This window comes from Rhinolophus ferrumequinum, chromosome 5, assembly GCF_004115265.2.
Source record: "Rhinolophus ferrumequinum isolate MPI-CBG mRhiFer1 chromosome 5, mRhiFer1_v1.p, whole genome shotgun sequence".
NCBI classification, from domain to species: domain Eukaryota; kingdom Metazoa; phylum Chordata; class Mammalia; order Chiroptera; family Rhinolophidae; genus Rhinolophus; species Rhinolophus ferrumequinum.
The window spans coordinates 42,275,238-42,300,741 of record NC_046288.1 but is presented as its reverse complement, the minus strand read 5'-3'; the positions used below and the strand labels follow the sequence as shown (position 1 = coordinate 42,300,741).

The 25,504-nt window shown below is 38.2% G+C and overlaps 2 protein-coding genes across 2 annotated transcripts; both read left to right on the top strand.

The window, feature by feature from the left end:
• Positions 1–330: 330 nt before the first annotated feature.
• Positions 331–1,257, top strand: LOC117022410 (LRP chaperone MESD-like). Its single transcript, XM_033106454.1, has one exon. The coding sequence runs from the start codon at positions 331–333 to the stop codon at positions 1,030–1,032; it is 702 nt and encodes a 233-aa protein (XP_032962345.1). The 3' UTR covers positions 1,033–1,257.
• A 2,121-nt stretch (positions 1,258–3,378) lies between these two features.
• PPM1K (protein phosphatase, Mg2+/Mn2+ dependent 1K) lies at positions 3,379–25,068 on the top strand. The gene is made up of 7 exons (XM_033105880.1): positions 3,379–3,678; positions 9,392–9,910; positions 11,179–11,279; positions 17,820–17,985; positions 18,171–18,315; positions 19,491–19,625; positions 22,298–25,068. Exons 2-7 carry the CDS (start codon positions 9,471–9,473, stop codon positions 22,427–22,429), a joined length of 1,119 nt encoding a protein of 372 aa, XP_032961771.1. The 5' UTR covers positions 3,379–3,678; positions 9,392–9,470; the 3' UTR covers positions 22,430–25,068.
• Positions 25,069–25,504: the final 436 nt, after the last annotated feature.

The following is a 25,504-nucleotide window of genomic DNA, read 5'->3' as shown; positions in this document are numbered from 1 at the left end:
CACACACACACACACACACACAAAGACAGGCAAAACTAATCTATGTTGTTGAAAGTCAGGATAGGCAATGGTTAAAAGCAGTATGCTGGAGTCCCTGTGTATTAATAATGTTCTATTTCTTGATCTGAATGCTAGAAACGCAAGTGTGTTCAGATAGTGAAACTTCTGCAATTACAAGAGATGCTCAAAGTGGTTACCATCAGCATCCAGACACTTCTGATTATAGCAAACTACTAAGTAACACATAGATAACATCTCTTTAAACATGCATACATTTTTTTGACACCCGTTTATATATAATGCTTCAAAAAAAGTTTAAAAAAAAGGAAGATGGTGGCCTCTGGGTGGTCGCGCACGCCTGGTCCTGCTCTGTGCCTGCTCTGTGCCTTTGATCTGCTGCTGTTGCTGCTACCACCCCACATCCAAATGGCCGAGGGTCCCACCAGGACGCCCAGCGAGGCTGCCCCGCCTCCCCGGAAGAAGAAGAAGGATATTCGCGATTACAATGATGCGGACGTGGCGCGTCTTCTGGAACAGTGGGAGAAAGACGATGACATCGAGGAAGGAGATCTCCCAGAGCACAAAGGGCCCTCGGCACCTATCGACTTCTCGCAGATAGACCCGCGCAAGCCTGAGAGCACATTGAAAATGACCAAGAAAGGAAAGACTGTCATGATGTTTGTCACCGTATCAGGAAGCCCCATGGAGGAGACGGAGGAAATCACCAGTCTCTGGCAGGGCAGCCTTTTCAATGCCAACTACGACGTCCAGAGGTTCATCGTGGGCTCAGACCGCGCCATCTTCATGCTTCGTGGTGGGAGTTACGCCTGGGAGATCAAGGACTTTTCGGTCAGTCAAGACCGGTGTGCTGAAGTAACTCTGGAGGGACAGGTGTACCCTGGCAAAGGAGGAGGAAGCAAAGAGAAAAACGAAACAAAGCAAGAGAAGGGCAAGAAAAAGAAGGAGGGAGTCCCGAAACCTCGGGCTTCGAAGGAAGACAATCGAGCTGGGAATACACGAGAAGACCTGTAACAGGGCATCCACGGCCTCTTCCAGGGACACGCAGGACAGGACTCGGCCAAGGCTTGCGGGGTGGGGCAGGCGTGGGAAACCGCACCGCGGAGGGAATTCTAGTTCCTCTAGAGAAGGTCTGCCACATGACCAGTTTGTGCTCAGTGTAAGAATTACTGTTGAAACGGCTTCAAGTAAGAAGACAGAGGTTTTGTAATTAACATTGGACACTGACAGATTCAGGGGACTAAAATGTCACTTTAAAAGGAAACCTTTTTCTTGTTTACATTTGGGGGAGAGTCTTAGACTCTGCTGTGACACCGCCCCCCCTCATTGCACCTGTTCTGATCTGGTGTTTCCGGGTGTCCGTGCTTTTTATTTTCTGTTAACTGGAAGGATACCACCTTCTAATCAGACAAACTTTAAGACTCTTGTTAATTGAATCCGGCTCTTCGTGCTACAAACATTATTTTCATTGGTGTGAAATTAAAACACCCCGTGAGACCATGCACGGAGCTCTGGTATTTAAACATACAATCAGGACACCAGGACTGTAAATCCCACATCTGCAGAAAATGCAGAGAACGGAAAACAGTGTTACTTGGAGGTCTAAGTACTTCCTTTGAAATTTTTGGACTTGAATCCTCCTTACTTACCGAGAACTCTGGGCATCTGTCAGGTGTGGGGTGGTCTGTGGAGTTCAGGGGTTCTGTTCTGTGTCCTTATTCAGGCAACAGCCCTGCTGGTGTCAAGGGTTCCATTCAGTGTGACACTTTAAAGGGTGTCACTCAGGACTCAGCAGTGTCCTTTGCAGAGCGTGGCAGAGGTTCAATCACCTCGGTCATTTCTAACATGTTTTTTGATAAAGTTCCTAATTTGCAGTGTCTTGGTATGGTCCTCCCATGATATGCGACCTGCTCCTGTCTGATCTGCTCTTTGTGTTGGCACCTACTCTGAGTGAGAGTTACGGGATTTATATACAGCTGTCATCTTTAAGAAAGAGTTATTTGTAAAAAACCTTCCATTGTGATTTTTAATAAAATAGCACAGTACATGGTTAAAAAAAAGAAAGAAAATTCCAGAAAGCCCCTGACAATTGAATTTTAGTACAACATAATAATCCTCAAATGCCATTACTAGAATTTGTGAGCCATTAATGTGAGAATCCCTCTCTAAGCAGAGTATTCAGTGAACTGGATTCAGAACAGTTGTCCTGGGACGGAGATACCTAATATGTCAAAACAAGCTATGTAATACTTTACCTTTAAAATCTCCAATCTCTCTCCTTTTCTCTACCTCCAGTGATATCACCATATTTTAAGCCAGGTCATTTCCTGTTAGTCTCATCTAATAGTCTTCTAACCAGTCCCAATAACCTATTCTACCTATTCTCAACACATTAACCAAAGTGATTTAAAGTCTTAACCAGATCCTTTTACTCTTTGCTTAAACTGCCTCAACAGAGTCCCATTAAATTTAAATTTAATGCAAACCCCAAGACCTGGCTACATGCTCTGGCTTCTGTCTGCCTCATCCACCTCATAACATGCTGCTCTCCCCCTACGTCTGTGCTGGAGCCACACTGACCTTCTTTTTATTCTTCAAAAATCTGAAGCTGTCCTACCTCAGGACCTTTACTCTGCTGTTCCCTGTGCCCAGTACAATTGTTACTTTCCTGGTTTCAGGACTGACTGATTTCTTATGCCTCAAGTCTCCGTTTAAATATTATCTTATTATGTAAAGTTTTCTTATAACAACCCTCCCTATCTAACCTCAACCTCCTACTATTCTCTGTATCACACCTTGTCTATTTCCTTCCTTGACATGATTTGCTATTTTATTTGCTTGTTTACCTGTTTGTTTTCTCCCTCTTCCTCCTCATTGGACTGTAAGCTCTATGAAGGCAGCTATCACATCTATTTGAGTCAGAATTGTATCTCCAGGGCTTAGCACAGTGCCTGGAATACAGAAGATCCTACCTAGACAGAAATACTTGTCGAATGAATCGACATTATCAAGGGATCACAAGATGTCTCTCCAGTAACGAACACTGCATTTCGAGTTTTTCAAAAGAATGGCAATGAACCAGATGCCTTTCAAGCTCCTGGCCCGGGCAAAGTGTTAGCATTCCGTTTATGGTTTGCTGGTTGTAACACCTACCGCCCACTTGCCCAAAGTGACCCCCCTCTCCACCCCGTGGACCCGCTGGCTAGGCATGGTCTCCTAGACCCCACCCACCGCCGAGGCGCCCCACCATTGGCCGGGGCGCCAAGGGTTTCAGGAGGGCGGGATGTCGTCGCTGGCTGCTACTGGCCCAAGTCGACGTCGCTCCACAGTGCACTGCGAGAAGTCGGCCAAGTCAAATTGCAATTGCGGGGAGGCTCGTTCCCCTCGGAATCTATGATTGATGTGACGGGCGGCTGGGGCACCGCCTCTCCAAAGCGCCGAGTGGACCGAGTTGCTGTCAGTCAGCAGGAACAGATTTCCCCTTTTCCATCTGGCCCACTGCTGGCGACAAATACTCGAAAATTTCCAGCAGACGAGCCAGTGGCTGTTCTAAGTTCTTCCTCCCGGGATCAGAAGTATCGGAGAAGGCACTCTTATTTACCGACAAAAAAGCCCCTCCCCCGCCTTCCGTTAGCTAATTAAAGTTTTCGCCATCACGAGGTAAGAACCTAGAGATTGCACCTCATTTATTTATGTTACCCTTATATAACATTTACAGGCTGGGTCGCACCCATCGCTCGCATATCGCGAAATGGAGAGTTAACGCGGCAGGGGTCCCCAGGGAGGTGAGGGGAAATGTAGGTTTAATTTGTCCAGCCCTCTCAGTCCGAGCCCCCACGGTCGGTGTCTGTGTTCTCTGTGCACCACTTCTTCCCTTTCGAGGTCAACGGCAGCATGTTGGGGCTGCACGGCGGGCTGCGGGCGTTTCCTGTTGAGACCCCGCTCTCTGCCTCGAATGTGACGGCAGGCTGCAGGCGCCCACTGAACTGGTGGGGTGGGCCGAGGCGGAGGGAGGAAGGGACCGCGGAAGGGACGGAGGAAGGGAGGCAGGGGCTGCCCGCTCCCGTTTCCTTTTAGTGAGGCCCCCTTCGCCCTACCCCAGCCCCCGGACACGAGAGTTGCAGCGGTCAGTGCCGCGTCGCCGCCGCAGCTGCGGCCGGGGAGAGGGAGAAATGAACGACACCCGGGATCTGTATATGGTGAGGGTGGTTAAGAGGCGGAGACCAGGCGGCGGAAGGTGCTGGGGGAAACCCAGCCATCGGCAGTGCTGCGCGGGCGGGAGGGTGTGCTTCCTTCCCTGTATCACACTGGCCACTCATCTGTCACGGCGGGCGAGCCGTTCCCAGGACCCTGAACTGGGCAGCGGGGAGGTTTTCAGGGGCTCGAAACAGAGAAGGATGCAGAGGCTTGGTTGGTGTCGATGTGAGGACGTGGGTTTTGCTCTTTGCCAGAAGAGCATTGTAATAAGGCCTGTGGCTGGTGATGATGTCTTTCTTAGCAGCCGCTTTCTGTAGATTAGATATTTGTACGCAGGAGGTGACAAAGACGAGATAATCCGGGTGGAAATAGGGAATTTGGAGTCTCTAAAGCTCCATCAGCTTTTCTGAGCTTCAGATTGGAAATGGGCACCGAGGTCTTCTGTCCTTTGCACCCTCCACCAGGGCCGAGGAAAGAAGGAGGTTGTCGGACGTTTCAGAATTAGCGACTCCAGTGACAGATTATAATGGTTTTGAAAAACAACAATCGTATCGTTTTATTCCAGGAAAAGAACAGGTGCACCTCTGTGTAATAAAATACCTTAGGTATAATTTTTGAGTAGTGAGATCTCGCTAATGATTTTTTTTCTTGCAATCGTAAGCCACTTTCTATTGACCACTAATACAGGCACCTCCCTTAACTGGAATCTTAGAGAAGAAAAAAAGAAGAGAGGAGAGGTGGTGGTGACAGAGTATAGAGCGTAAAGGAAAATTCTTCCATGAAGTGTAAAGGTACAGGCTTGGAATACTCTGTGAGTTGTATCCACATTAACAAATGTTTTAAAAGATTCTATGGAATTAGAATAATGAGTACTTTTCACTGCTCTAATGTTCTTTATTCACACATCTAAACACTTTTCCATCAAACCTAAGGGGAGTCATTTAGGGTTTTTGTTGTTGTTTTTTTCCCTCGTGTAAACTAGTAGATTTTCTTTCCCTTCCTCCTGCCTATGGTCCTGATAAAGAAGGTGTTAGAGACCGAATTTCCTGAAATATATTCTGGAGGTGTCCATACCATTTGAATTTATTAGAATGCATTGAGTTGTGTTTTTTTTTTCCTTAAGTCGATAAAGAAATATTTGGCTTAAGAACATTAAAATTATCTTGAGTTTCCATTATGGAAGTTACAGATGTAAGATACCTGAGTGCCACTTTACAATGACAGATATGAATACTTAGAAATATTTTTGCAGGAGGGATAACTAAGTGGTTTTCAGTAGTGCTAATTCTTAAAATTCTTAAATAATTTCGCGTGGGTTTAAAACGACAACCATAAAACACCCTTTTGACCTGCTTTCAACGGGCAAGAGCAGTTTAACTGAAGTCCCAAATTCACTCTCCTGCCAGAGACAGTGAACACATCCCTTTTCCAAAAATATACTTGGACAGCTCTGAGGTGTTTAAACCATAGAGATTATAAAATCGGAGTTAAATGAAATGTAAAATTGGCATAGCAATCTTGTAGCTGTATATGTGGCTTTTCTTCCCTACCCCGCAGCTTTTATTTTTAAATCTAGTATGTACTTCAAAAGTTTATTAGAAACCAAATGCATTTTTTTTTCCATCCTGATGCTTTTCACCTGAGATTTCCTACTCTCAGGATGTGGATCTTCACCACCCATCTTCTGTAGAATCTCAATGTCTCTCACAATTTACAATATTTCCATTTAACTGCTCTTTGCTGAGATTCTACCCCCCCACACACCCCCTACCCCCTCCTGGGCCAGTCAGAATTGTTAAACCAGGGGCCATTGTTAAGCCAGGAGCCATCTCTCTTCACTAGTCAGAGTTCTGTGTCAGGACTTCAAAATACCAGATTAACTAGTTAAAAACATTGAGAAGGAGGAAGATGGAGAAGGCCTGGTCACACAATTCAATGTGAAAATGATGCAAAAGGAAAGTACTTTCAGTTTATTTATTGACAGTATGTAGAACATAGAGGGATTTTTTTTTTTTTTTTTTTTTTTATTGGGGAATATTGGGGAACAGTGTGTTTCTCCAGGGCCCATCAGCTCCAAGTTGTCCTTCAATCTAGTTGTGGAGGGCGCAGCTCAGCTCCAAGTCCAGTTGCCATTTTCAATCTTAGATGCAGGGGGCACAGCCCACCATCCCATGTGGGAATTGAACCAGCTAGCTAACCTGTCTCAATATGATGTGTAGCGTAATGTGTTCTTGTGCTCTTAGTTCATTTAACTTCTGTTCTGACATTTTTGTGTCTTCATATAGCTTTCAATCAGAATTACTTCTGCTCTTTGACCCTTTTGGATGACTGACTTTCAAAGACTGAGTATAAATGTTAAAATCCTATATAAGAAAACTAGTCATGATTTCCGATTGAAAGATTGACATAAGGGATTCCTAAATAACTGTTTTTAGTTAGCAGAATGATAAATGCATGCCAATTTATAATTGCTTAACTGACAGATAATAAAAATATTTTTCAGCTGTTTGTCAGTTTGTTCTCCACTCTTCTTGTTATAAAGAACACTGATTTTTTTTTTCTTCAGGTTTTTGTGTGTTTTTCACATCATAAATTTTACTTTTTTTCCTGCTAGTCAGTGCATAGACATTTCCATGGGCCTCTGGAGAGCTGGGACCTATGATGGCTGATTCCGAGTTGAAGCTATGGAGGAAACTTTTCTTGATTTGCAGGTTTAATTCAGAGTTGTTAGTTAGCTTGGGAACACAGGTCCTCTTTAATTGTTTCCTTAGGAGTATAGGGGAGATTAGTATGGTGTAGTTATATTGCATATGGAAAAGGAGGTGAAACTACTTCTTAAATCAAGTCTCCTGCTTGCATAAGAGATGTTGATCTAGTTATGTAAACTAGCTATTTATCTGCCCCACATTTCATCTATGACAACAGTAGGCCTCAAAGGCAGTGCTTTTCTGAGTTTTCTACTTCCTTTCTGAGGCGATTGTGCAGATAATAAATGAGAAAGGAGGCCAGGTTCATGACTGATTTTAGTACATGGAGGCTTAAAGGAACTGCCCAAGTTGCATTTTCTTTCACTCTTAAATAATGTTTCCAGTGGATACTGACTGGTTCCCTGCTGAGAATGCAGCTCTGTTTTAGTTTTATACTTGGAAGATAGAGAAAGAGGGATAAAAAGGACAAGAGTATCCTATAAAAGCTGCAGAAAAACTTTTTCAATATTTCTTGTTTGTAATTTTAGAACTCTTGTTTAAAGTAGGTGCATGATTGCAAAATGACCCAAGGCTGAATATGGCATACATGCTTTCAGATTGAAGCCAAAACAATAGTACTTTGTTAATTTCTGGTACACTCTTGAAATATGAATGTGTTTTCTAAGCAACACACTTAAAGTGTTGTTTTTTTCTATGTGGTATAAAGCTGCATTGTGAATTATGTCTATCAGTAATTAGTATTTAGTTCTCTTCCTTGCTAGATTGCATTATAGCTTGAAATTTCTTTACAAGTCATCACCTTCATTTGACAGTTATTGGTGCTGAATAAACTGTAACCTTCAATCAGAAGCAAAGGAATAAACACCTCTTTTTGTAATGAAATGTGTTACTTCTCTTAGATACTTGATAGCCAGAGATGCTGTGTCTCTACCACCTCTCACATTGTCATAAAAGAAGTGAGTTTCAGTCTTTTATACAGTATATTAGCTAAAAGGCCAAAAGGAATGTCCTCCTAAGTCTTTCATGATAAAATTCATTGTTTGGTGGGTCATCTTTATTCTCAGTACTATAAGGTGGGGCTCATGTCTTTCATTGCCTAAATATTTAGGTGTTCTTTGGAACCTCATCCTTTTACTGCTTTACTCACTGAAAGGTGTAATGGACCTCCCTATACATAGCTACACTGATTTCTAAGAATTTATTTGAAAACGATTGAAATCTGTAACTCATTTTCCTATAGATGCACTCAAGCTGGGCTTTTTGGTGTTGTGTATGTTTGTACCTTTTGGGGAGATATATTTTTTCAAGCTCATTTTTTATTGTGAAATAATTCAAACACTATTGAGAATAATATAACACCTGTATACCCTCCACCAGCATTATCTAATCTTAACATCATGCTATATTTTCAAGTTGGTTTTTAATTCATAAAGTAACAGAACAAAAGGCCTATGGAGATGAATTTCTGCTTAGAACCTTATTTGTATGGAAAACTGTCAGAAACAGCCTTTCCTATGAGGGTGTAGGAATTCCCCTTGACCATACCCAGAGGAGGCTTTAGGATTTAGCTTTGGGGCAGAGTCCAGACGTGGGGGTGCAGAATAATAATTGTTGGCAGTGAGTTTAAGGGGTGGGTGGGCTCCTGGGGTGTGTGAGAGAAGAGCTGTAGCTGTTAATGTAAATGCCTAGATGAGTTTCTGGGCAATCAGGACAGCCTGTCACAAACGCAGTGCCTTCCCAGTTCCTTACATCACACAGCCTCCCTGTGAGTGTCTACCACAAAGGGAAACATCAGAACTGGCTCATCCTTGTGTCTTTGGGAGTGTTTGCATGAATCGATTTACGTTAACTGTGGTAATATAGTATGTAAAGTTTAGTCAGTTGAGAAATCTTAAAACAGAACTTAGATCGTAGGTGTTTTAGGGGACACTCTTTGGGTACAGAACTATCATAAAAATTCTATTAACTGGTTACTTTTTTGTTCTCTTATTTCTACCTTTCGTAAGAGACTTTGTTATTCTCAATATTTGCCCTTTTCTTTTTCTCCAGAGCAAATGGAGTTAATGAAGGGAAGAATATTTATTTACTACCTGCATTCTGTGTTCTTGCTTCTCAAAGTGTCAGCTTGCTGGAATAGATAGCCATCAACCAGGGAGCTGGTTAGAAATGCAGAATCTCAGGCTCCACTCCAGACAGACTGAATCAGACTGCATGTTAATCAGATCCCAAGGTCATTTTATGTGAAAGTTTGAGAAGCACTTGTTCTATATGATATGTGCACATTGTCAAATTTTTATAGAATTTAAATGCTGTGAATGGGGTAAATAAAGCAATTCATTTTTGATCCACTATTCTTAGAACTTGGCTGTTAGGTGCCACATCCCTTTATGCCTCCATTTTTGGTAATAGCTAATAATATGTCAGTTATATTCGAATTACTGATGGAGTCTCTCTCTCTTTCTACTCAGTTGCATCAGTTTTCTTGAAGACATTCCATTATTGTTCCATTGACCTTTCCCTGATTACTGAGTCCTCTGGAGTTGAGTTATGTCAACAGCTGCCTTAATCACTTTGGTTAGAAGCGGTGGGAACCAGGTGAGAAGGAGAGTGCTGCTAAGCTCCCGCCTGCTGCAGGACGACAGGCGGGTGACGACCACATGCCACAGCTCCACTTCAGAGCCCAGGTGTTCTCGATATGACTCGGATGGTAGTGGTCGTCCCGCCACCTGGGATAATTTTGGGATCTGGGATAACCGCATTGATGAGCCAATTCTGCTGCCGCCCAGCATTAAGTATGGCAAGCCCATACCCAAAATCAGCTTGGAAAACGTGGGCTGCGCTTCACAGATTGGCAAACGGAAAGAGAATGAAGACAGATTTGACTTTGCTCAGCTGACAGAGGAGGTCCTGTATTTTGCCGTGTATGATGGACATGGTGGACCTGCAGCTGCTGATTTCTGCCACACCCACATGGAGCAATGCATCATGTAGGTACAAAGACTTTCACTCTTGACTTCACAGTTTACCTCAGACTTTGTGTTTAAACTTTCACTGTTTGGCTGAGATGTTCAGTCTTAATGTAGTTATTTGAGTGGTTTTATACTGTTGATTTATGGACGAGCAGTAGCTTAAGCATGCCGTTTATTACTGATGATTGTTACATTTCAGAAATACATGTTTTAACAACTCCTCTGATGAGAGCGTTGACCATGTTAAATAACAAAAATTCAGCTGAACAAATTTTAAAGGTCTAATTAGCTTTATTGAACGATTCATGAATCGGGCAGCATCCCATCTAGCAATTAGAAAGGAGCTTCAGGAGCTGAACAAATGGAAGGCTTTTATAGGCAGGGGGGTAAGGAAAGAGCAGGTTACCTCATCTTGCTTTGAGGGATGGAAAGGGCCTATGTGGTAGGTTACCTCATTTGTGTTGATCAGAAAATTCCAGACTGACCAGTTAAGATTGCATTCCTGGGGAAGGTTGAAATTGCGACTAGGTTAGATATTAAGCCTTGGTTTGGTGGTATAGGCTTAGCACAGGTGACTGCATTTTGGGCCTCTATTTTTTTTTAACAACCAGAATCAGCCTTACGGGATTTATGATCATTTTAAGTGCATTAACATAAAGTACATGATTTCATGTACTATGAGAATCTATGAGCAGCATTTACTCCTATCATTGCATGACACATACTGGTTCAATAAATGGTAATTATTCTCTCAAGTGGTATGAATGTCTTTGAATACTTGTTGAAAATAGCTTTAGATGATTGGCAGTAGTATGGGGAAAATGCATTTAATGTGGGTGTATTGAAGCTCTTTACATAGTTTATTTACCGCAGTTATGATTGATGTACTTTTGAGGATTACACTACTGGTAGCATTAAAAGAGGGGGAGAACGTGGCAGAGTTATGGCCATGTGACTATTTCTCGTCTTCTGTGTACAATTGTTTTAATTGTTTATCAGTTGATTTATGCATATTTTGCCTTATTCCATAGAACTCAGTGGCTTAATTTAATATGAAGGAACTCTTGACCTCTCAGGGTTGCAATAGAAAGGATTCATCTTTTAAGTATGGGAACTTGGGCTTTTATTTTAGTGTCGTTAGAGGCCTGCCACTTAGTAGACACTTAATGTGCACCTGAAAGGCAAGACATGCAGGTGACTGCTAGCTAGACTGATCTGGAGGAGAGGAAGATGAGAAGCCTATTGTAAAATGATTGTTTGGGGCTCTTTTTTCCCTCTCCACAAAGGGATTTGCTTCCTAAAGAGAAGAACTTGGAAACTGTGTTGACCTTGGCTTTTCTAGAAATAGATAAAGCCTTTGGGAGGCATGCCCACCTGTCTGCTGATGGTAAGTAAAACAGTTATATTCCTTAGGTCCTGGAAAATGTGGGGTAAAATGGAAACAATTTAAGCTCTTTAGGGGTTGGGAATTTTAATGTTATTTTATTTGTAAGGATGTTAGATTGAAAATTATTTTATATAAAGAATCACTTTAAATGCTGTTTGGAAACCAAACTAATGTTAGTACCTCACTTTTAAATGAAATATATTGGAGAATTGTTCAGAAATTGAAGCTCTAAAATGATTCTGATGTTGAATTTCAGTTTTAAAAAGATTTAAAATATTTTTACTCTGTTTGCTTGCTTGTTGTCAAGATAGTCATACTATGAGAGGGTTTATTATTTTTGTTTTTTTAGATGAATCTGATGAGCAAATCCAGAAATACACTACAGGGCAATCTCATCTAGCCAGGACAGTAATTGTCCAGGCAAGAGGAAAGTTGCTGATTGGTTCTAGGTAGGAAAGGACAATGACTAATACACACTATTTTATATAATTAGAATGAAGTTATTACTTTTCTTCCCACTGAAAAAAGATTAATCTTGCAGCTTTCTTTCCTGTGGTAACTAGTGGTATTTTTGTATTTATTTGTTAAAACACAAATTTTGTGTACTGTATGTCCTTAAAATTTGAAAGTAAAATGTTTCTGATTTTAGCAAAATTTATCAAAACCATTTCAGGAAAATGTAGTTAATGTTTTCTAGTTAGTTGGCCCCCAAATCTTTTGCTTATAAAATTAATCTTGAAAACTCCTGTAGCAACCATGTAAATGTGTGCATATACCGGGGGTGCCAAAAACATATATACAAGTGGACACTTTGCTCAACGTTGCTCAAGCGGTAGTTTGCCATAGTCAGAAGTGTCTGGACGCTGATGGTAACCACTTTGAGCACCACTTGTAATTGCAGAAGTCAAACGTGACTTGTTTTCATCTTTTGTTATCGGAATATATTGAGTAGTACAATTTTAATACACTTTTCCTTTCTTAAAATGTGTATATATTTTTTTGGCACCCTCTGTAGAATGAAAATGAATCATGCAATAATATTAACCTGTGTTTGGTTCATCCTTTTGTTCAAAGGAGGTCAAAGTGCACCACAGAAATGTCATTTTCACAGTTTTCAGCTGGAGTGTGTAGGGATGGAAATTCTCCCCTTTTCCCAGATAAGGAACTGAAACTCAAGGAGAGGTAAAGGGCACTTGCTGGGATTTCCTGGCACCCATTGTGGCCCCTTTCACAGGCATATCTAATGATGAGAGTCTTTTAGAGAAAAAGACTAAAATGGCTCCTTTCACCATCTTAAGATGTTTCTCCTGATCTTTTTTGAGAAACTTTCCATCATCATATTCCTCAGAAGAGGATTAGATTCCATCTCTTTGTTTGGGGATTTATTTTCGCATATGTAGATCATTCAGGCCCATTTGCTCTTCTCCTTTATTCCTTTAGACTTTTTTTTTTTCCTTCTAGCTGGCCCCTATTATGAAAATAGGGGTGAGAGAGGGTAAATTTTAGGCATAAGATTTATCTCTTGGTTTTAGTAGGTAAAATATCTGAAGGAGAAGAGAATTAAAACACTTTCTTACCATTATATTTTTATAACTCTGAATATTGGTATCCATATTGGTATGTTTGTTTCATCCATAACCAGGTTGGCTGCGTCTCACACCACGATTTTGTCCGCTGCAGGGCAGGCGGTGTGTCCTTGCTGTTCTACAAACAGGCAGAGCTTATTGGGCAAGGTTTTCAGAAGTATTTTGAGAACAACTTCAAAATTCATTCAAAATCAGTTGCTAAGGCTTTCAAAGGTGGCAAAAATTGCCTTGTGATATTTGGGGCCTATTCTATTAAGTATATTAAAGCCACTAAAGGTAGAATTCTTTGTTATTTAACTTTTCAGTTTGTAGATTTAAAAAAAAAACTTAAGCCATTTCAGATTTCAGAGTTATTGTTTAGATTTTTTTTTCTTCTTTTGGTTTTTAGTTTTTGGTAAGAACCAAAGCAGTATCAGTTTTGTAAGAGTGGGTAATATTCCTACATATGAGAGGTACAGTGTTAGTTAAATTAAATTGTGAAGTAACTACAGTTTGCTCTCTCCAGTTTCTTTCACCATCAGACCCATTCTCCCTCCTTGAACCCTTCCTGTGAGTAGCTTGCAAATAGGGACCATGCTTATTCGGTTTGGATCTCCATTGTTCACCCTGCATAGAATCTGGAAGTTACTCAAACTGAACTAAATCTGCACTGCCTGCCCGTTCTCACCAAAGTGATTATAATTTATTCCATGATTATCCTATAGCTGATTTAACCAAATTAGTAATAGGATGTTTTTATTTTAATGAGTTATCACTCCTGAGTGGATTTGAATTTAAGTAGGGAAAACGAAAAAAGATTGGTTAAACCATAGAAATGAATCACTAATGGTGGAATTTCAGGTATAAATGGGAGGAGTGTCCCTCCATCATACTGTATTAGCTTTCTTAAGAGAAAGTGAAAATAATAAAATGAAAATAAAACATTCTCATCTTTTCAAGACTCTAGTCCAATGCTGTCACATCTGCATAAAGTACTTCAAATTAGCATTTAAAATATTTACTATTTTAGCTTAAACTGGGGGTAGTTTGAGGAGAAAATCAGAATGCCACATATCAAGAAAGGGCAAGAATCTTGCCCCTAAGGAATTGCCAGCTATTTTTATTGATTTGTTGTTGATAAATTTTGAATTTACCCTTATTTACAAATAACTAATTTCATAATTATCTTTGAATATTTTTGTATTCAACTTATACCAGTCATGTGTATTTTTATAATTAACCAGCCAGTAAATTCAAATGGTATTCCATTAGTCTATTGCTTATGAACAAATTGTCACTTAAAACCAGACAGTGTAAAATTAGATTATAATCCTATATATGCTATAAACTCTTCAAAGTGTTTCTAGATTGCTTAAGGTTTGAAAGCAACAAAACTTCTCAAGAGACAAATGGATAAAAAAGAGAAGACTTGCTCTGACATTCAGAGTTGGAGATGGTGACAACATTGTGAGTCTCATCGGAAACTTCCATGCTCTTCGTATTTTGTGATCTCTTTATGGAAGAATTAAATTACAAAACAACCAGTGTTAGAAACGCAGCATTTTTTAGTATCCTTATGCTAGGAGTAGCCAAAAGATAAAAAAAAAAAAAAAAAAATAGGGATAGTATTGAAGAGAGATTCTTATTGCTCTGTGTCTACTTTCAGCTCTTCACTTTGATTTTGGGGGTCATGAGTCATACATGTCTGGAATACCCATTTTTAACACATTGAAACTGCGTTGGTTTATTCAAACTGCTGTTTACACAGTTGAATACTTACCGGAGGGAGGTGGGGGTTATACTTTGAAAAGTATAGCTTTTACTCTTTCTGTTGCCATTTGAAATCTCGATCATTTTTCTTTTGATATGTCGACCTGCAACACTGGAGGGAAGAGAGAGCTGCAGAAACACCCATTTTTATGAATTACATAAAATTATAAACATGCATTAGAACTCAAGAGCTTTGTTATCCTTTATTTAAACAATTAAATCAACCATCCACTCAAAAAATAGCTTCTAGCTATTAAATCCTACATTGAGCACCATAACAAGTGTGTTACTCCTTGTATCTGATATAGGACGTGCTTTGATTTCTCCAGTAATTTGGTGGTATACTGTAGTTCACATCCTCTCCAACTATGTACTGCTTGTCAGATACGACAAATATTCAGTGCTATACTTGTGAATTTTCCCTTCTGTTATTGGGACAATTCTGAAATCGCTACCAAATGAATATACAGTGCATTTTTTTCAACTCAATAAAGGTACTGATTTACTACTCTTCAAGTGAGTGAGTGTGTGTGTAAAAGAGAGTGTGTAGATATGTGTCTTTGTGAGAGTATGTAGATATATGTCTCTATCACCGCATATGTGTTTTGGTGCCCCTGTGTTTATATATAGTTTTTCCTACTTTGGGAAGTCACAAAACTAAGAAGTATTACTCTGTGATGAAAAATAGACTCAACTACAAAATACCACCAACTTGGGCAAACTGAGCTTTCGAATCTTTGATTTGGCATCTCCTGGAATATTATATAATTTGCGAGTGAAATTATCACCAAAATGAAAATCCTTCCCCATATTTTGCAGCTCTTTCTCTGCCTTCCCCTGTGTTGCAGGTTTGTAATGTTTGAGCACAATTCCTGGGTGAATTTCCTATTTGCCTCTGTGCGTGTTATTTGTGGCAGAGAACTGTGCCTGGTCAGCAGCTCTAGACCTGGAGCCCGTGGACACTATATGCTGGGCTTCAGTGGAAAGAGAGATCTGCTTAATTTTGTCCCAGGTGAAGGAGTCCAGCGGTTCCTAGCCTGGACTACTGGAAGGTTCCCACATCCTCTTTGTCCCATTAGTTGAGATGACTTGCAGTAGAAAATGTCCAGTGAGTGTTAAGAACTTATTGAAAGATGTCTTAGTTTTATATAGTTTTGTTGTTAGGGCAAAAAGTGAGAATTTTTACTTCTCTGTTAAATGTTAAATGAAAATAAATGCTAATTTAATATTTATAGTCTAAGACGCTTGGCAAACTAGAACCAACAGTTAGTTTTGAGAACTTTCCCATAAATCCTGAGATTTTGGAACTGTCAAGTTGGAATGGTAAAAATTCATACTCTTTCAAATTCTGAAGTGGCAGAGCCATGAATTATAATCCTGAACAGTTAAACTTGAAATTTTCATTTATGAAATTAGAACTCTTTTGATGCATCCAATTAAAAACCTCTTGTAAAAAAGTCGATGCTGACAGTTCAAACAAAGAACAGGAATACTGAACTCCCTGGACAGGTAGCATCTGAGTGAATGCCTGTGTTCTCTTGCCTGGCTCTTCCAATCATTTGAAAATAGGGAGTGGTTAAACTGGCACGAGTCCATTGTATTGTGTTTTGGAAAACTCAAAAGTTAACATTTGTAATGTAAATATTACTGATATTTAACGCTAAAACATTTGTTATACATTGACAAATATATTTTCGCATTGCCTAGGTATTATTGCTTTGGTGAAACAGTTCCAAAATCGAGATAAATGGGAAGATAGAAGTATAAATGCTATTTCTCAGTAAAGTAAATTCAGCATGGATATAAAAGATTAAGTGGGGTTTATTCATGTTTCTCCATTTTACTTTTCTAATTAAAACAGGCATTTTAATATACTGATTGGAAAATATATATATCTTTCCAAAATGCATTACTGGTAAAGTTTTTAAAATTATCTATTAAAAAAAAGATTGGAAAGATTGAGCCTCAATCAGTCAAATCAATAGCACTTTATTTTTCTTAAATCTGCTTTTGAAGTCAATCATCTTTGGTTGATCACCTGAATATTTTTTGGTTGATTTAAAGAATTAACCGTGTTATGGGAAACAATGCCTGCTTTAAATAAGTTATTCTTTTTTTCCAATTTCTTCCAATTTGCTTTACCTTTTAGCCCACACCTACACTGTATTCTCACTTTAGCAAGGCTCAATGCATCTTAAATTTTTTTAACAAGTGGTAAAGAACTGAAGGCAGATACTGTTAGAATAATTCAAAAGAAGATGCAAAAATGCAGTTTGCATTGGATGGAGGAAATAAATAGTGGTGACCTCAAGCCAAGTAATATTTAATTTTATTTGTTATTGTCAGAAAAAAAATTAACATTCTCAGAACGTTCTGGGCCCAGGGCATGACCACAGGAGTAGCACTTGGCAGTACTGTCCTGATTGTGTTAGATCCTTCTGGAGCTATAGAAGTGTTAACTACACCAAGTTTATGGGAAACTAGAAGGAATTTCATCCCTTGCCCCTAAATATTCTCCTAATCTAATGATGGCTGTAACTTTGTTTCATGTCTGGGCTCAACAAAGATAAACAGGAAAGAATGTGAGCCTTTTTTAGGACTTTTTTAACGTTTGTAAAATGAAAACAGCTATCGAAGGAAAGAATATAAAATACAGTACTTGAAGAGCAAATGATATGCCTTTAGCATATCTTGCTTAGACTTTAACTAATGATACTTTTACAGAATGGGAATAAGAAACGGAAGAGAAAACCTTCTGAGTCCATAGATTATAGAAAGTCAGCTTGCCTGAATGGACTCAGTAGACCTAAGTCACCCTACCATATTAACCCATCTAATTAAAATACAATACTTTTAATCCTGACAACTGATGTATACACAAAGGTGTCGTGATAATAATTGTAAGTTCATGTCAGCTCTACGTGATACAAACAGAAGCCATTTGGAGACAGTGATGAGTTATTTACTAAATTAGGATAGTAACATTTTCTGTTTGCATGGAGCCTTGTTACTGAATTAAACACTTCTTTCTCTGCATGTTCTTTCTTACATAGTTCATTTGCATTTTATTTGCATAGATCTAGTTAAATTAAAATGACACATTTCAGCATTAGTTTGACATGCCTGTGTTTTATTTTGTAATGAGAATTTTGTATCCAATCATTTAACTTGCAGTAACTTGTACTCTTTTTCATAATGTTTACAGCAACCTTTCTGACATCTGGGACTACTGCAACAGTAGCCCTGTTGAGAGATGGTATTGAACTGGTTGTAGCCAGTGTTGGGGATAGCCGGGCTATTCTGTGTAGAAAAGGAAAACCCATGAAGCTGACCACTGACCATACTCCAGAAAGAAAAGATGAAAAAGAAAGGTACCACCTCCTGCTGATCGATCATTTAACGAGGATGTTGTTTATATATAGTTCATAGAAATGAAACCTTGCATTTTAAACTCATTTCATGCTTAAGTTTAAGTTGTCTCTGTTTGCTGAGTGATCAGCAAACCGTGCCTTGGTTTTCTGGATATCACATCATAGTCTTCACTTTTTTTGACCAGGATCAAGAAATGTGGTGGTTTTATAGCTTGGAATAGTCTGGGACAGCCTCATGTGAATGGCAGACTTGCTATGACAAGGAGTCTTGGAGATTTGGATCTGAAAAGAAGTGGTGTGATAGCAGAACCTGAAACAAAGAGGATTAAGGTAAGAGAGGACTTGAAAACACCTGCGATACACACAGGGAATGAATGCAAGATTGTCTCCCGCTTCAGGCTTTCTTGGAAGCCTTAAATGAAGCCAAAATGACTTTTAAAAGGGAGTAATTAATGGAAAGATAAACTTTGCAGACAAAATAAGATACTACCTTCCAGACCTCATGTATGATGACGTGTTTGGTTTTTGTTTGTTTCACCCTGCTGTGGAATTCTGGTGGAAGGCTCTCCGCCTTTCTCACCTGCACCCGATCATTTAAGTGTCACCTCCACTTGGAGGCTGACCCTGCCTTCCCTTTTCCACCAAGCTGAATCATAATCCCTCCTCTAGTTCTGTGACATCCTTTGCATGCTACTCACATTAATGTTCCCCCAGGACACATCCAGTCGTGAGCCATCACTTCGCTCTCTGCAACCCCTGTCCTACTCTTGTGCCTGGTACTAGAGTGTAGTACAGGCTTCCAATAATGGCAGCAAACATTAATTAAAATGGTTTCCTGTCTTATAGACAGCCCATTTATATTCATTTTATCTAATAAGTACTAGTACAGTAGTGCCTTGGTTTTCGAACATCTCCGTTGACGAACATTTTGGTTTATGAATGCCGTAAACCGGAAGTAAATGCTTCGGTTTTCGGACACTACTCAGAAGTCGAATATGTCGCACAGCTTCCCCTGAGTGCAAGATTCTGAGACCTAGCTGTCGGCTGTTTTCGAATGTTTCAGAGATCGTGGATTACATTCGAAAACTGAGGTACCACTGTATAGGATTTAGTGTGTGCCAGGCTCTGTTCCTCATTTTACAAAGAAAACAAATCTGGAGCATATTGAGTTCAACTTAGCTGAAAAATTGAAGCAGGTCTCAAACCCAGGAAACTTGGCTCCAGAGACAGTGCTCTCAACCATTATATCTTGCTGCCTCTTGAATTTGGCTGGCTGGCTACTTCCTTTGTGGTGTCACTAAGTAATTGTTAGGTCTGTCCTCGGTGGTTGATCCTAAATATTGCTGCTTTTCCCCTAAATACAGGCCTTCCATTTTCACTTTGTTTTGTCTACAAGCTGTTAAACACAGATGACCACTCAGCAAACAGAGACAATCTTCGAGTTGTGAGGATTATCCTAAGGTCAAGTGTAGTTTATAATCCTGTGCATGTGGTTCTGATTGCAGCTCCATCATGCTGATGACAGCTTCCTAGTCCTCACCACAGATGGAATTAACTTCATGGTGAATAGTCAGGAGATTTGTAACTTTGTCAATCAGTGCCATGACCCTCGTGAAGCAGCCCACGCAGTGACTGAACAGGTGACACAGCAGAGCTTCTGCTACAAAAGTCCCAAGTGGGGGAGGAGAGGAGGACAAACACAGGTGCAGATTTTGGTGTAGCCTGAACAGGCCACAACAGGCTTGAGGTTTCTTTGAAATCTTGTGTTTTAGCTTCAGTATGACAATGAATTTTACACTTGACTCCATAGAATTACCAATTAAAAAATTTGTACAATTCTCTCACGTAGTTAAGTAAAAGAAGTATGCCAAGGAAATGTGCTGTTTTTTTTCTGGCTTTGTACACATCTTGAAATAATAGTAACAGCAACAGTAAATAATAATAATGAATACTAATATATTCCTTACTATGTGTCAGACACTCTTCTGTTGATACATATTTGACTTACGTAATCACACAATATAACCCTCTGAGGTTGGAGCTAGTATTATCCTTTTTTCATGGATGAGGAAAACTGAGGCACAGAGGCAGAGAAGTAGTAAGTAGTAACTTTTATTCAAGATCACAAAACTAATTAGGTGTATGCTGCGGAATAGTTGTTGGTTGGGCTTCAATCAGCCAAGTTCCCAACTCTAACCGTTTGACTGTTCCCAGTAATTACCCAATATAGGAACACTATAGCACAGTAGACTCTGGTTTTTGAGAATGGGTGTGTGAAACAAATACAAAAAGGTGTATGGATATGTTATGCATCACTGTGTCAGTCAGAGCTAAAATTTGCAAGATTGATAATACCAAGTAGAGAAAATGTAAAGTTTCTATGTGTCATTTAATACTCTGTATGGACAGATAGCTCTTTTAACTTGTAGCCATCACTGATCATTAGAGGCACAGTTTTAATTCAACAGCTATTTTTTGCATTTCCTGATTTTTACATGTTTAATTCTGAAGCCAAATTTGGCCCAAACTTTTTTTTTACACTTTTTAATTTTATTTATTTATTTTTCAATTACAGCTGACATTCAATATTATTTCATATCAGTTTCAAGTATAAGGCCCAAAGTTTTCAATGGTAATATTTGTAATTAAGATATAAGACATTACTTAAAATCCTTTTGCTGAGACGGTCAGATATATCCAAATAAATATTTCCATCCGCTGACTGCAGATGGAAACTTCCAGAAAGGAAGTTTAGGAAAGCAGATATACATTTTTCTATGTTTCTCTGTTTTTCAAGAATGAATAACAATAGGAAATACTGTCATTTATATACAAAACAGCTCAAATTGTTATTATTAAATGAATAAAATAGTCAAAATACCAACTTTGTGTTGTTTTTGTGGATTTCTGACACATTTTGAAAAAAACTTGAAATCAATTAACACAGCGAAAGAGTTAAAACGTTATAAAAGAATATAAAAAGCATTATTTGCATGAAAATAAAATGGGCAAGCATGAATTTACTCACTTGGTTACTAGGTGTATTCATGAGATTAAGGAAATGAGCCCAGTTCTATGGATGATCAAGTTTTCCTAATTTCATTTACCTGTCTTAAGATACGTGTGTTCTAGTTTACGATGGCAATGATATTTATTAATGATTGCATAGTATTCCGCTATATTAGTTTACCATAATTCATTTAACAGTTACCCTAATCAGCAAATTTAATTTATGTTCACTTTTCCATATTATAAGGGGAGCACTATCATAAACATTTTTATATCTATTTGTGCATATCTGTTTTCTTCAGGTATTATTTTTTAGGTTCAAGTCTTAGAAGTAAAATTGCTAGGTTAAGAATACATAGTTTTCTAAAGCTCTTAATTAGTTTGCCAAATTGCCCTCCAGAAATATTATTCCAATTTACACTTTTTACTAGCACGTTTTATAGCTTGTATTTCTTGTCTGTGTATAGCTTGTTTTTTCCATTATCTTATAGGCATGTTTGTCTTTTTCATGGTCATTATAAGAACTCCCTATATATTTAGTATATTAGTACTTTACTTGATATTGCACATTTTTTTCTTTTAGTTTGTAAAATATTTTAGTTTTTGAGACTTTTTACTTCAGATATGTTTATCAACCATTTTCTTCACAGTTTCTGCCTCAGGCTGTGAAGGTCTTTTGAAATATAGTTGCTGTTAAGTATAATCCCAAGTACTTAAAATGCTGACTGTATCATTTGCTGTTTGAATTAGTTCCTGAAATTGATTTACAGTTCTACTATAGAAAATTTAGTTTATGCCACTTTTTCCATTTTGTAGGGAGCATGATAACCTTTCTTGTAGTTACACCTTCATACACATCCACTTCTTTAGGTAATTATTTCTTTAGGCTAAATTCCTAGAAGCAGAATTGCTAGGTAAGGACTAACACTGACTGAGTCTTTACCTTGTATTAGTCCCTATGCCAAATGCTTTACATGTTATTTTCTTCTTCTGGAGCTGCATATCTTATACCTTAGTTCACCAGTGTTTCCATTGCCAAAATCGCTACGGTGGAATATCATTAATATGGTTGTTTTGGATCATCTATTATTCTATGTGCAATCTAATAAACTGTGTGGGCATTGATACATGGTGAAAGAATCACAAACCAAAAGAAGTAAAAAAAGGATCACAAACCATTGTGACATAATTGGGTTAGTAACTGTGTTATATCAGTTTGACCTTCCAGAGGAAGGATGATTTCTCTTTGTAGAGACTCTCTAATTTCCAGTGTTTTTTTCTTCCTTCCTTCCAAACCTTGCAGGCAATACAGTATGGAGCTGAAGATAACAGTACTGCAGTAGTAGTGCCTTTTGGTGCTTGGGGAAAATACAAGAACTCCGAAATCAGCTTCTCGTTCAGCAGAAGCTTTGCCTCCAGTGGACGATGGGCCTGATGGCTTGCCAGGACTTTGAGTTTCTGTGCAACTGTTTTTCACTAAATGTATGAAGAAACTGATTAGATCAAAAAAGCCAGCTGTACCAGAGAGAGCCTGTGACTCATTCGATCAGTATACAAACCAGTGGAAACTTAATAATCATTTACGTAGTAGTTTTTCAGAAATACCCACTATATTTATGTTCAACTGTACATAGTATAAATATATGTGTGATTCAGCTATTGTGACTCTCTAAGTTAAGTGAACAAATGAAAAGTGGTTTTGATATACTTGCTGAGTGTGAAATTTCTAATTTTTAAAACTCTTAGGCAGCTATGCGTTTCTTTTGATCACATTTGTTCTTTATTCATTTGAATAGGTTCTTGTCTTCAAGTTCTTCAAGAGTAGTTAGTGTTTTGACAGCTATCCAGTAGATTATCAGCAAGTGTTTCAATTTTTAACAACTGTACCAAGGAGTAAGTGTGAGACAGTTCTCTTACTATATTTTGTATTCTGGACTGCTTACTGGGAAATACAACAATGTAAAAGAAATTAATTCAGATGATATGCCACTGCTAAATTATGTACATATTTATAAACAGTGCACTTACAGATTTTAATTGTGGCACCAGATGCACAGTTCATTCCTGTTTTGTAGCTAAGAATGCTATAGAGATATGACTATTCCTTCATATCAAAAAAATGCACAGGCTAAGATTCCTTTGGTCAAAGCTATATAAAGTTAAATACCAATGGCATCGAGTATCTTGCACAAAGTTTGCATTTGTTATCTCTATGTTTTGTATATAGTATGTTTATATCACTTTCTAGAGTAAGCATGTTAGATAATTGTCAGTAAAAATAATACCACATTGACTGATATTGCTACAGATGTAGCTTGAGGTTTATGTCTTTTTGCTTATTTCTAAGACTCATAAGAAGGGATAAATCTAAAACATTAAAACATTCTATATTTCAGCTTGCTATGTAATTTGGGAATATAAAACTATACTACCTTATATTTGCATGTAAGTTTGCTGTTAAAATGTGAATCTCTAAATGTGTGTTTGGAATTATCTGCAGTTTCTTTCTGCAGACAGTATAAATTTGTTATTAAGTGTGAGTGTATGTACATATGTATATTTTGAAGTAATAGAAAACTAAAGGGAACAATCCTGCATAACTCCTTCACCAGTTAGCTTTAAATTATTGATATGTTTATACCTAAGATCTCTTGATAAACTGAGGGCAGTTTTATAGTGGAGAACCAATGGTTATTGTGGCAGATGAGGAAATAGATTAAAAATGGCTGTAGGAGATATTTTATGGTGGATAACTTATGTGGAAAACCCAGGAACAGAACCAGCATGTTGAAGCTACACTGTTATATGGTAATTTGCATATAAAATAATACGATGTGAGAAAAATACTGAGTGTTAAGAATGAGGTGGAGATTTGTAGAAACAACAGCAAAAGAAAGCATAAAGATAAAGTTGGTGTAGTATATAAGTTCAACTCTCAGTTTTCAGGGTTGACTTATTTTCTTGAAGTTTAAAGGCTTGTTAGAAGGAAGAGGGCCCAACATATTTACATCTTCTCACCTTTTTGGGGATGGAAGAAAATAAATATTGAGTTTTCCAGCCTATATTAATCAGGAATTGTACTTGGGGAAAAATGATAAAGAAATATTTCAGGTTTGTTTTTTTTTCCCCAAGGAAATTTGGTGAAAGAAAGAAAACACTGCAGGAAAGAACATAGTCTCCTATTTGTTGTCTGAGAAGTGAGGACCCAAATGTAGACTAAGAAAGCTTGAAAACTTCCTTGCTTTTTCTGAGTCAGGTCCTGGAACTTAAATATAGAAGGTACACTTAGGAGTATGGAGAATTTCCAAACTAACAAGTAAACAAAAACTCTAAAGCACAAAATGACATTTAAAGATGTAAGTTTCATTTTTGTTTTGAATTCTTCACATCACTATTCCCTTTTTACTTTAAAAACTATGGGTGGAAGTGGTGTTATCAAGTTGAAAGGTCTAAGAATCACTGATGCATTGGAGTGGTTTGCCAGGTTTGACAAGGGAATTTGTAGGGTTGTGTAGGTATGGGTCAGGGGTGGGGCTTTGCTCTACTTCACCTCAAAAGCTTTTAAAACCCAAAACCAGTCAACTGTGACTAAGGCATAAAACATTCTGGTGTTTGTGTTTTAAGCTACACTGTTGAAGAATAATTTGTAGATTATTATAATCCATAAAAGATAAGCATACGTGGTTAGGCTTCTAAGTCTATTACTCGGAATTATGCAAATTGTAGTGGGAAGAAAAGGGCTGTTCTAAATATAGTTTTTTAGTTATAACTGTGAATTTGCCATTTGACTATTACCATGTGGGTATAGGTATGGTGTAAATGTAATTAAACTTAAATCAATTGTATTTATGTTTGCCTTTCATTTATATGTTGTCTATAAGTCATCCCCCTAAAATATGTTGCCAAACTTTATTTGCCAAAATTTTTCTGGCAAAATTATCTTGAAATCATTGTGATTTTTCACAACTATTGTGTTTCCCCGAAAAGAAGACCTAGCCGGACCATCAGCTCTAATGCGTCTTTTGGAGCAAAAATTAATATAAGACCCAGTCTTATATTACATTATATTATATTATAAAGACCCAGTCTTATATTACATTATATTATATTATAAAGACCCAGTCTTATATTACATTATATTATATTATAAAGACCCAGTCTTATATTATAGTAAAATAAGACCTGGTCTTATATTAATTTTTGCTCTAAAAGACACATTAAAGTAGATGGTCCGGCTAGGTCTTATTTTCGGGGAAACACAGTATAAGTTGTTAAGTACTTATATATTCAAAAGTAAATGCCATCCTGCTTTCCATCAGCTGTTCATTTGTTACAGATCTTTGTTGTTTAAGTGAGTCAAAGAGATGCATTTGTTTTTGAAAAAAAAAAAATTCATTTTGGAAGGATCAGTTTGAATCTCTGTACTCTCTGATGTGAACTTTTCTCAAGTTCCAACCTTTTAAAAAAATTATTTACTTTGAAGAACTATTAACATATAATCTAAATAGAA

Bases quoted from the DNA above. Each gene is read 5' to 3' on its own strand.
- PPM1K (XM_033105880.1), top strand. From the start codon at position 9,471: ATGTCAACAGCTGCCTTAATCACTTTGGTTAGAAGCGGTGGGAACCAG. The intron at 18,316-19,490 runs GTAAGAGAGGAC...TTCTGATTGCAG, and splicing joins CTGAAACAAAGAGGATTAAG to CTCCATCATGCTGATGACAG. The intron at 19,626-22,297 runs GTGACACAGCAG...CAAACCTTGCAG, and splicing joins CCCACGCAGTGACTGAACAG to GCAATACAGTATGGAGCTGA.
- LOC117022410 (XM_033106454.1), top strand. From the start codon at position 331: ATGGTGGCCTCTGGGTGGTCGCGCACGCCTGGTCCTGCTCTGTGCCTG.